The sequence below is a fragment of the Anguilla rostrata genome, chromosome 9, assembly GCF_018555375.3.
Source record: "Anguilla rostrata isolate EN2019 chromosome 9, ASM1855537v3, whole genome shotgun sequence".
Taxonomy (NCBI): Eukaryota; Metazoa; Chordata; class Actinopteri; order Anguilliformes; family Anguillidae; genus Anguilla; species Anguilla rostrata.
Genome location: NC_057941.1, coordinates 48,856,098 through 48,867,594, shown reverse-complemented (window position 1 = coordinate 48,867,594; position 11,497 = coordinate 48,856,098). Strand labels below are relative to the sequence as shown.

The 11,497-nt window shown below is 46.4% G+C and overlaps 1 protein-coding gene across 1 annotated transcript in view; it reads left to right on the top strand.

The window, feature by feature from the left end:
• The first annotated feature begins 9,883 nt into the window (after nucleotides 1-9,883).
• Nucleotides 9,884-11,497, top strand: part of LOC135264030 (1,4-alpha-glucan-branching enzyme-like) — a 151,559-nt gene continuing 149,945 nt past the window's right edge. The window contains exon 1 of the mRNA XM_064352604.1: nucleotides 9,884-10,136. Coding sequence (XP_064208674.1) covers nucleotides 9,940-10,136 — 197 coding nt within the window. The 5' untranslated portion in view covers nucleotides 9,884-9,939. The remainder of the gene's footprint in view (nucleotides 10,137-11,497) is intronic.

The following is an 11,497-nucleotide window of genomic DNA, read 5'->3' as shown; positions in this document are numbered from 1 at the left end:
CATGCACCCGCACACGCACACACACGCATGTATTCCCTGCTCCCTCCGGGTTGCCGTGCCGATAAATCGATGCTATCTCCCGCCCCGCTATCTCCCCGGTACATGCGTGCAGTGAGAGGGCCACGCCCCCCCGATCTCTCTCGCATCGGACTCTCACGAGCGCACGCAGCGTCCCGCGCATTCATTCGATCCGCGGGAAGGACCGCGTAGCCGTTAGCACGCACACGACCGGAGCTCACCGCTCAGCGAAACATCGCCCGCCCACGATTACTCAGCCCACGGGGCGTCCCGAACATCTCTCTCCCAAGCAACCGAAGACTGCCGGGTTGTTCACCTTGAACAGATACTGTATTCGCGAATCCATCATTCTGTTTGTAAAAAAAAAAAGAAGTAAATAAATAAAAACGGGGAGGTGGGGAACTGATGGCCAGAGATAACGCAGATCGATGCGCGCTAATCTCTCACTTCCTATCCGCTTCGGCCGAAACCCCGCGCGAGCGAGCGCGGGTACGAGAGGAGTGACGGGTCCCGTTCTCTCCGCCAGCGCTTGAACGCGCCGCGCCGCGCTCGCGGGAAATACGGACGGTTCGGCTGCGTTCTAAAAAAAACGCTCGTTTGCATTTTAATTGCATTTCGGGGAGGCGTGCCCGCCCCTGCTGTCCTTTCCCGGCTTCGATGGGATTCGACTAGAGAGAGGTCGGAGGTCGGAGGTCGGAGGTCGACCGTCTCCTTCACTGCAGCCATTTCCACCTGTTTTTTTTTGTTTGTTTTTTTTTTAACAGTTGAAGCCGGGGCCGTTTCAGGATTTTTCGCCAACTTAGTTTTGAAAACCCACAGGTATAACTGCTTTTTGTGGGCTGCCAAACAGACACAAACTGTCCGACCTTTAGCATACTTAGCATACATTAAAGGCAAAGGAAAACTGTTTGGAAATTTTACAACAGTAAGCAAACATCTTTATCTCCAGGGTTAATGAATGTTTTAAATGCAAGAAAAAATGGCGATTGCACGGGGTTTGTGAGGTAAATGAGGTTTCCACTGACCTCACGATAACCTTCTCAGAAATAACTGCTGAACCTAAGCAGGTTTGGGCTTTGTTAGGACTTGGAGGGGAGACCCCAATGGGAAAATAAGTTGCCGTGGAAGCAGTGTTGGTGAGCCAATAACATACCATACCTTGGTTAAACCGAGGTCATGGCTCCCTCCCTGTGGTCAAAGACTGTGAAACTTTGTGAAAGAGTCAGGGCCAGTTTCACACAGATTAAGCCTAGTCCTAAAATAAATAAAACTTTGAATGGAGATTCTCCATAGGTACGCTCCAGCACTCCCCGCAGCCCGGACCAGGATGAGTGGGTGTAAATAATGGATCACACTCGGACACGATAACTTAAAATCATGAAAGAAAAAAAGGAAAATCAAAAATGTTGAATGTTGAATCTGAGCTAGTGTAAACACAAGACACAAATCAAATCAAGTTGTATTTCACTGATTTTAAATATAGTCTTGACAATGTGAGCAATAAAACTAAATCACCCTGTCATCTCCTACAGAGATACATTCAGCAAAAGGGAAACAGCTACAGTATCAACAATTAAAAAAAACAATATTTATACTTTACATAACTGCCAATTAATTATAATTGTTTTGACCATCTTAATTGCAACTGTAATTGCTATTTGTATGCCACATATAGCCATGTCACACCAAGCTACGTTATCTGCATGCCACACAGAAACGACTCCCGACAAACATAACGACGGCGGAAACAAACGGGCGGGCCGCCAAGGCTTTCTGTCGGAGATGGGCGCGAGATCACGGGAGATATTTCGAAGGACAGAAGCAGAAAATGGAGAGAGACGGACTCTGGGGCTTTTTTTTAAAAGAGAGAGAATCAATCGCGTGTGTCAGGGGCCAGTGACTGAAAAGAACGGGATCAATTCTCACGCAAGCGCCGGTCCGTTCTCTGGGTGAGACGGTGGTTTAATCTTCACATTTTGGGGGGGGGAAAGAAAGGTTCGCTCGTTTGTGCCATAACGCCCTCTTGGCCAAGCTGTGCCGGAGATAACGGACCGACGGAAGACTCCAGGTAGCAATTACCGAACCGGACGAGCAACGCCCCTTTCTCCCCGTAGCGGAGATTACGCGCAGAGACAGAGAGCCACGGTTCTTACGCGTGCACATCCAGAGCAGGAAACTTACCCACAAGGGGCTGTATTGACATGGCTGCCACGATCGGGGGCTTAAAACATACATTAAAGTCGCGCGCTGGATTATTCATCAAAGTGCAGCACAGAGTTTTCTCCTGCTTTGTTGTCTTTACACATCAAATCGATGCAAATCTTTGACATGAAATCTATGCGCGAAATCTATACAGAACAGCCGTAGGTTTTATGTTTTTTTTTTTTTTGCAATACCATTTCATGTTCTCAAACCAATTTTTCTTTTTTGTACAGTTTCAGTCACTCAGTATATATTCACCCCGTTTTGGCAAATAATTGCACGCTCCACATTCTCTCTGCGAGAATCACATTAGCAAATTTTGCTGTTCCTCATTAATATTGAAAACAGCCTTATGTGTATTCTCGTTCTGGTTGCACCTGTTGCGTCTATACTTGCTGGTTTGGGAAAGCTATCGCGCGCTATTGCTCATATCGATCTACTGAGTACACTCGTTTCTCCCACATTGCAAGTTTCTCAGGATAAGAGCATCTGCTAAAGCAATGCAATGCTTCAGGTGCTAAAGCACAAGTTTAGCTGTTTAAGCTGCATGACAGGCTGCTGTGCCCCGTGTATTTTTTAAAATTTTATTTTACAAAAATTGGGCACCCAACGAGGAGTGGAGCGTATTCAGTTTTCGTTCTAATTTGGGACGGCGAATTGTCTGCCCCCACTGCCGATTCGGGAGCGCGTGGACGTCCACGGCTCTCCTCCGAAACACGCGGTGTCAGCCAGCCGCTTCTTTTCACACCGCGGCCTACAGCCAAGCTGCGACAGACGGGAGTCAGAGGAAGACCTTTCATATGCGGCTTAAGCATGCAGTACGCAGCCAACCGAACTGACGTTAGATAGCGATGAACGCAGACCCCTAGCCGACTGAACCCTCCCATACCCTGGGCGACGCACTCAACAATATGTGGCTACCCTATGGAGCTACCAGTCACAGTTGGCGTTTGCACTAGCACGGGATTGATCCGAGACTGGGGCTCATCCACGCACCACAGTGCGGCGCCTTAACCGAACCAGCCACCCAGCAGCCCCACATCCACTGCATTCCAATGAAGGAGAGTCACGTGATTTAGAAGCCCGCCCAGAGACTGGAGACGGAACACCGTCTCTTGCAGAGTTCCAGGGAGCTGCAAATGTCAGTAAGAGTCCTTCGCCCCCGAATTATAAACGAAGATTGAGAGCGTAATATTCGTGCGGAAGGTAAACCTGATATTTCCCTGTTGTTAAAACCGGTCCCTGGCCGTACCACCTGCGCTGTCACCGTACGAATCAACGTATTACATTTCTTAATCTGCGGCGAAATTGGCCATTAAATCTTAATGCAATATCAACATGCCAAGCACATAAGGGGGCGTCTGTTACCCATATGTGGCGTGGACTCCACCGATCAAGCCTCGTGTGAGTACGACTGCCATTTAAGTATAACGGCCCTCTGTTGAGCTTTCAAAGCCCCTTGTGAGTTAGCACGCCGACGTCGGTTCAAGGACAGGTAAGACCTGCTGTGTGGTGTGTCGAATGGGCAGGTCCACACGCTCGGTGACCTTGCTTTCCACCGCTGCGCGTCAGGGAGACTGTACATTCACAACAAGGACAGGGGCAAAAAGAAAATGTGGGTCCACCGTGATATGTGAAAGCGGCTTTAATTCCCCTGCCCATGGACGGGCCATTCAGTGCTGCACTGTCCGTTCGTATCTTGATAATATATCTTGGGTCACTGGCAGTGGGTTGCTTAATGGGTGGTTGAATCGATGTTGTTTTAATTCCAAACTGCTTTAAACTCCTATCACCCGTGTAGGAGACATGAGTCTCTGATCTTAATCTCAACAATCATATATTCAGCTGTGCTGAAACCTACACCTACATCCATCCATCCATCCATCCATCCATCCATCATCTAACACACAGGGGGTGGCAGGAGGCTATCCCAGCATGCATTGGCCAAGAGACAGAAACACACCCTGGACAGGTTGCCAATCCATCGCAGTGCCCAGTCTGCCAACACACCATTCACTCACACACTCACGCCTACAGGCAATTTAGACTCTCCGATTAGCCTAACGTGCATGTCTTTGATCTGTGGGAGGAAACTGGAGTACCTGGAGGAAATCCACACAGACACAGGAAAAAATTATCTTGCAAAATTGTAAGAGAAAAAAAGTTTAGAAACTTTCTAATAAATATTTCCTGGAGACCCCGTAAAAGACATTTTCATTATCTTCAAGATTTCCCCTTCCTGTTTGAATGTACTGCAGCCGTAGGTTTGGTCATCCTAGGCCAAATTGGGGAACTTGTTTCCTGTTTCAATTGCGGCTTCATAGCCAATTCAAGGATGTGCTTCTCTAGCTGTGTCCAAATAATTTGGACTGTCTTTTCAACAACCCAAACAAACAAATAAGTGAAGACAAGACAAAAAGAAAATGTCTTTCTGTTTTGGTCTTTGTGTGAAGACTGCCTGTGATCTACGGGTGCTGAGAAGCTGTATGAACAGGGGGATTGTGGGATTGTTTGATTCATCCGTAAGGGAGGACACAGCGGGGCAAAGCACAGCGATGTTTGGGAGGCAGCGCCCGGGACCGCATCGCAGCTTCTAATGGCTTTTTAGGTAGAGCTCGCCATGAGACTCCACACCCTTTATAGTGTTTCACAACTCCAGCCCACCTGAGAATACTCTCTCTCTCTCTCTCTCTCTCTCTCTCTCTCACACACCTCCTCCCTCTCACTCTCTCTCTCTCTCTCTCTCTCTCACACACACAAAAACTCTCTCTCTCTTTTTCTTGTTCCCTTTTTTCTGTTTGTCTTGTGTGCGTATCTTGGTATTTGTTGTTCATTTTGATTTGGTGGTTTCTTTATTTTGCTGTTGCTGAAAGCTGAATGCTGTCTCTCAATCTGTGTTGGTGATGAAGTTAGCACATGGTGTCTCAAGGGGTCAGTTTTTTTCTTCTGTTTTTTTTAAGTGTATGTATAGACCTTGCTGATGCTCTGATTGGTTGCTCTAAAGGAGTGTCAAAGGTCTCTCTCCCGCCCTCCCTCCAGTTGGAAGCCGTAGTTTCTCTGCACCAGCACCAGCTGAAGAGCAAAGCCACTTTCCAACACTTCACGGTGGAGGGGGGGGGGGCGGGGGGGGGTTGCACAGGGAGAAAAATGCATGTTTTTTTAAAGAGAGAAAGAGGGGGAGCGAGTGAGGGAGAGAGAAAGAGAGAGATGGAAGAAGTCACCCCGAGTAAAGTCGAGCACAAACCACAGAGAGATCGTAGAAGATTCTAGAAGCCTCCGGAGGCCGCGGCGGAGACCGCAAGGGTGACTCGGAGTCCATCGTCACTAACACACAGGCCTGGAGACAACCTGACAACATGTCTCCCGTTTTCTGCGTGACCACAGGCTACCTTAGACCACTTCAGCAACTCCACATTCTGTCTTTCCGGGAATTAACTCATAAATGCTGTAGAGCCATTAACTTTATGCGTGTGAACATTAGCCCCCAGCCCCCCTCTCCCCCCCCCCCCTTATCAGATACAATATTAGAAAAATGTATCATATTGCTTGAAGCTAAGGAGGGGAGTGGAGTCTGTAGCAAGGTTCGGATGATGCAGTGCCGCTTGGATTTATACCAATTTTCTATTGGCAAAATGCACGGGGTAAGTGATTACTGAGATAAATGCCTTCTGAAGGTTTTATTGAGCTAACGCCATACCCAGACACCCCATTAAATGCAAAAGAGGAATTTCATTTTAAACGCGGAAGCGTCGCTTTCACTCCCCCTCTCCCTCCCCCCCCACCCCCCCCCTCCTCCCCCCGTAGTCTGAAAAGGCAGAATGAATAATCTATAATTGGAGTGGAACTGGGCTTGGCGAGCGACTGTTTACCCCTTCATCCGAGGCAATCTCCGCAAGTTTACATTTTAATTGAGCCACGGGCTCACAACCGCGAAAAAGGAGAAGGGAAAAACAACGCACAAAAAAACACACCGACTCGCTTAATTCGGCTTTCCATTCGACCCCCGGGGACCTCCGGTGAGGGTCTGGTGTGCCTGTTCCATCTGTGTCTTTCTTTTTTTTTTTTCCATCTCCCAGGGCTTATATTAACATGACTTACATCTTGATTATTTTGATTGAGACACATCAAACAGTGTCTGGCAGGTGAAATGTGACCCCTGTCCCACCTAAGGTTTAGGTTTAGCCGCCACACACAACCCCTGTCCCACCTAAGATTTGGCCGATTGACACACAGCCCCTGTCCCACCTAAGGTTTACCCACCACACACAACCCCTGTCCTGCCTAAGGTTTAGCCTCTCCACACACAAGCTACGCATCCCTCTGATAACCAGAGACCCACACCCTCCCTTTTGCCTGTCAGATTTCTTTTCCCCCCACAGTTCAATCCACAGAAGACAGGGGTCATCCAGTGCTGTCAAACCACATCGCAACACTGGAAGCCGCCCTCAGTTCATACGGCGAAAAGGTCAAAACGATATTCAGGGGAGCAGAAAGATTTTACAGGGTAATTGGTGAAGTCAAATGTCTTTTTTTATTTTTCCAGCATCGCGTACTCTCAACCTACGCATACGTACATTCTCACTTTAAGAGGCAGGTTTTTAATCAATGACTATATTAGGTAAAACCAGAACCTGACAGATGGTGTTATGTTATGGTCGCCTGATGCCTTTAATATTGTTGTCTTCCCAAGACTGGCAATATCCACTCTGTCCGTGTATTGTTCTGTTATGATCAGTGAGCTCTAAGAAAAATTTAAATTTTACACTTTAATTAATGGGCAAAGTATTCTAATTCTAATTCCGTAACAATCCGGCTAATTGCGTGCTTGTTAAAAAACAAAAAACAAAAAAAAAAGAACAACACAAAGCATGATGAAAGATCTAATGTAAAAAAAACTCTGTTGCAATTAATCTAAAACCGAAGACACACAAAGTACATTTCACACAAGGGATAATCATTTATTTATGCGCTGAATATATTAGCAGAACTCATAATGGTAGCACCGATCCTGCTCCTGGCCTGCATTCAATCAACATTTGTCCCTAAATTTGTCTTGCAAGTATTACACTTTTTTTTTTTCTTGACAAATTGTTGGGAGAGTTAGTTTTAGTTAGTTAGACTGCTGAACATGATGAAACTGTGTCTGTAAAATTACTTTTTAATTGTTAGCCAGATTAAAGACAAATGTTGATTGAATAGCAGCCTTGAATTGCGAGACACTCTTTAAATAATAAAACTTTGGGACACCTTTGTTGCAGCATTAAGGTGAGTGAAACCTCGAAGACAATCATTTTAATAATGCGCTGAATTGGGAAGAGTTCAAACAAAACAACTGGATATAATTTGGACATCAGGTACATAATTAATAGGAACTAACATTCAATGCAGGGCAATTATGTGGTATTTTAGTCCTAAGACAATTTGGACATTTGGGACAGTTTCCTTCCAGTGGTTCTACTGAAGGATAATAAATGAGGCCTTGTATCCCATGGAATCATATTTGTAACATATTGTACACAGTAATGCAAGTTATCAAATAACTTTTAATTCATGTACTTTTTCAAAACTATGCTGCACCTAGGTTTGATGTACTGTCAAATGTGTGGAGACAAGAGTCTAAATCAGGGGTGTCCAATCTTATCCAAGAAAGGGCCAGAGTGGACACTAGTTTGTGTTTCAGCCCACCTGATTCAACAAATTAACCAATCGTGGTCTTCAATCAAGACAATGATACGTAGAATCAGGTGACTTAGGGTGGGGCTAAAACAAAACCAGCACCCACGTCATCTCTTTACGGATAAGACTGGACGCCGCTTTTTTTTTGAGTCTTCTGATTGGTTCTTGCTCCGTTTCTGGTCTTGTCTGCCACTATGCAAAGCGTCTTTGTGACAGTTTTCAGTAAAAAAGTGCCGTACAAATGAAACCGATTTGATTTGACGTGTTGGGCGTCTCGCCCCACTTCACCCTTTATATACCCCTCAAGCCCACGTCCACCTGTGGACTCACCTGTCCCCCCGGAAGTACGCCATTAACGTCTGCGAGTCCACAGTCCACGAGTCCAGAGGGCTCTGTCTGGGATTAGGCCTCAGAGAGGCCTTTTTCACAACACTGAGCATTCTTAAGCCCTGCTGTTCTCTTACACCGCATACAGTATATGTACAGCCTTAACAAAAAATGGCAGATAGTAAATTCAAAATGATTCTTAACTAAATTGGCCTGTCGGTTTTGGCTGTTCCTTTTTTTTTTTAACGGAAAGCCGCCTGAGGAAAATGAAGACGTAGGGCAGATGACAGCTGTAACGCGAATCTTTTTTTAAATTTTATGGCGAAGCACGTCTCTCGTCTGTTACTGTGGCAACACTTCTCTCGCGAACAGCTTTCAAAGGCTCAAACGTTCTCCCGGCGAAGGGGGTACTCAAAGTCGGTCCTGGGGGACCCCCTGTGTCTGCCGAGCCTGTTCTTGACCAATTAAAGCTGCCAAACAGGTGTTTATGTCCCTTTCTGCAGTTGCAGGCAGGCTGGCCTCGTTTCAGCCACCAGGAGCCAACACTTTCAGACGTCTGGATCTCGATTATTGTACCTCTCAGCGGGGTATGAATTATGAGGGGGGGCAGGGGGGGGGGGGGCTGACCCCCAAAAGAGACTTCAACCCCCCTGAAGGAAGTAAAAACAAAACGTTGGGGGGAGGGGGGGCCCAATGGTCTGTGAACTTGTGATAAATATTAACCTTTTAACTTTGTTAAGTGACCTTGGGCCCTGGAAAGGTGTTATATAAATGAAATGTATTATTATTATTGTTGTTCCAGACCCAGGAATAATATAATAACATAATCTTGTCCTGGGCACTGGGATTTCGCCCCGGCTGGGTTACTGTGGGTGTCCTGGATGGGGAGGACCTTGCTCACTGACAAAAAGCGACGGTGTCTGAATCAGCACGTCATCCTGAAAACGCACAGGCTGCTCGCGCACAGGCTACAGCGAGGGCTGGACACAGCCGCGCTCATCACCGAGCTAACGACAAACGGCAGAGATAAATTTAAATTAACGCGTCGGTCCGGTCACCGCGTGACGCCGTTAGCTTCGTCCATCCGTTATCGTGATAAGTGGCTCTCTCAACAGCACCTGCTCGGCAGTGATGCGTGCGCGCAAGCGGTTGGTCCAAATTAAGTTTGCGAGATATTAAGATTTATATGCATTATATTAAATTATATTTGTATGTTTTAAATCAAAGTTGTGAGATCGGTCACAGTGTCTGCAGCTCCAGGCTACAGCACAGCAGCAGTGCCAAATTAACGAATTTGTTTCCTGGGCCCTACAGAGACCTTTGGAGGGGGCAGGTACTCAAAGCAAGGAAAGGGCACGCGACTTAGAAGCACTGTTTTATGATACCCAGTTAATGAGTATTAATGACAGCAACAATACGAATAATTTTTAAAAAATCCAAATCAAAGAGGCACATTGGCCACTTGGTGCAAAAGCGGTACAGTCAGGTTTGGGGGGGGGGTGGGCGGTAGGGGGAACTCCCGCAGGACTCCCTGGCACACGTATGGCCCAGCGTAGCTGTAATAAATGAAATAGTGGGAGGGTTCAGTGTTACATGGATCGCACTTTCTAATGACAGCAAAGCGCTACATGCTTGAAGCAGGTGACCACTGGCCCGCTTCTACATGCTTTCAGACTGGGGGTGTAGGCTATTTCAGAGCCCTGATTCGCTCCTGTCATGCCCCCACCCCCGAAAAAAACTTCTCTAAACCACTGCACTCCTGCAACTCGCAGCTCATGTGTCTGCGCCCGGTTGCTTAACACTCACGTGAAGATGGCCGAGCCAAACGTTTCGGAAAACGTAGGTCCCTCGCTCGACAGTCTTTTTGAGCTGGATCCTCGTCTTAGACCGTATGAAACAGACTTCCGGAGGAGGTAACGGAGTTTAATTTGATTATCGAACTCAGCATGCCAATGTCATTTCCCTATGTCTTGCTGAAACGTGAGGTGTGTGTTGGCATGCAAGTTTTTTTTAAGAATAGGACACATTCCGTGATTAATTCTAAGAGATCGCAACGTGTAATGTCCAGTTAACGTGCAGAAAGAAACAACTGCCTTGCTGATCGCCAGAATATCAGTATTTAAACTTCCCAAATGTCTGACCAAACGCGTTTTCCGCGATACCAGAATCATACCATAAACTGACCAAATGCTTTCTAAATCGTCCGTTCTGGAACATTGCGACTGTGCATCAAAATAGAAAAGTTTACCTCAGCAGCACATTTACGAAGCTGTCTTGTTTGTGTTTCACGATACGCGTTCACAATGGTGTGTTTGTATTGACTTTTTCATTCGTCCGCCCAGTCACGCCACTGATTTGCAGAGAGAGAGAGAGAGAGAAACGTGGCCACCTCCCCTCAATGGGACAAGCTCCCGTCTTGTTTCACTGCTACCGAAGTAACTGGAGAGCTCCTACGTGACACTAATGCAGTGCTTTAATAAACGAACAAATGAGAGACACTGTAGTTAGCCGTATTGACTTAATCTTACATTGTGGCCGGATGACTGGATTTTTAAAATTAAGCAAGACTGAGAACGCACGCCAGAAGACATGCTACAACGTGCACGCACTGTCACACTGTACAGGAAGTAGCGGCACACGCCTACCTAAATCGCACCGCCCCCTTAAAATAATGTTGGCGTCCAGCCAATGTCAGAACTCGGGTATTAATATTACATAATAAAATTCGCTTGCTGCTTTTTCCTGGCCTGCATTCTTCTATTCCCTGTAACTCATCTGTCTTTTAAGGCAGCCTACGACAACCCGTGGCAGTGAAATCCAATGAACCGTATCCGCAGTCACAGTGCACTGGATCGCCTATATAAATTGTCAACGTGTTACTTATCTCATTCAATGTGTTTTTTTTTAGCCATAAAACAACGGCTAATGCAGGCGCATGCGACTTAATTTTGTCTGTACATGAACAATGACGGTGAATGTGGGGAGCGTTATTTTATTCGAAATCGCGTCTTTTTATGTGAAACGGATTTCTTACGGAAATAATGTTTTGGTGTGGAGTAATGTGCTGGTGTTGGGTGTTACAAGACAGCTGTACTAGCGGTATCTTATAATTTCGTCCTGAGCAGGACTAAGTTTATTGAGAATTGGGTTGCGCGTCTACATATGTTTTTGAGGGTGAGGGACGCGTGACAGAATTCTGTCCCACGCTCTGGGCTTTACGTTTCGTTTTATTTGAGCGGTGGTTGGCCAATTGATCATACCTGCTCCTCTGCCT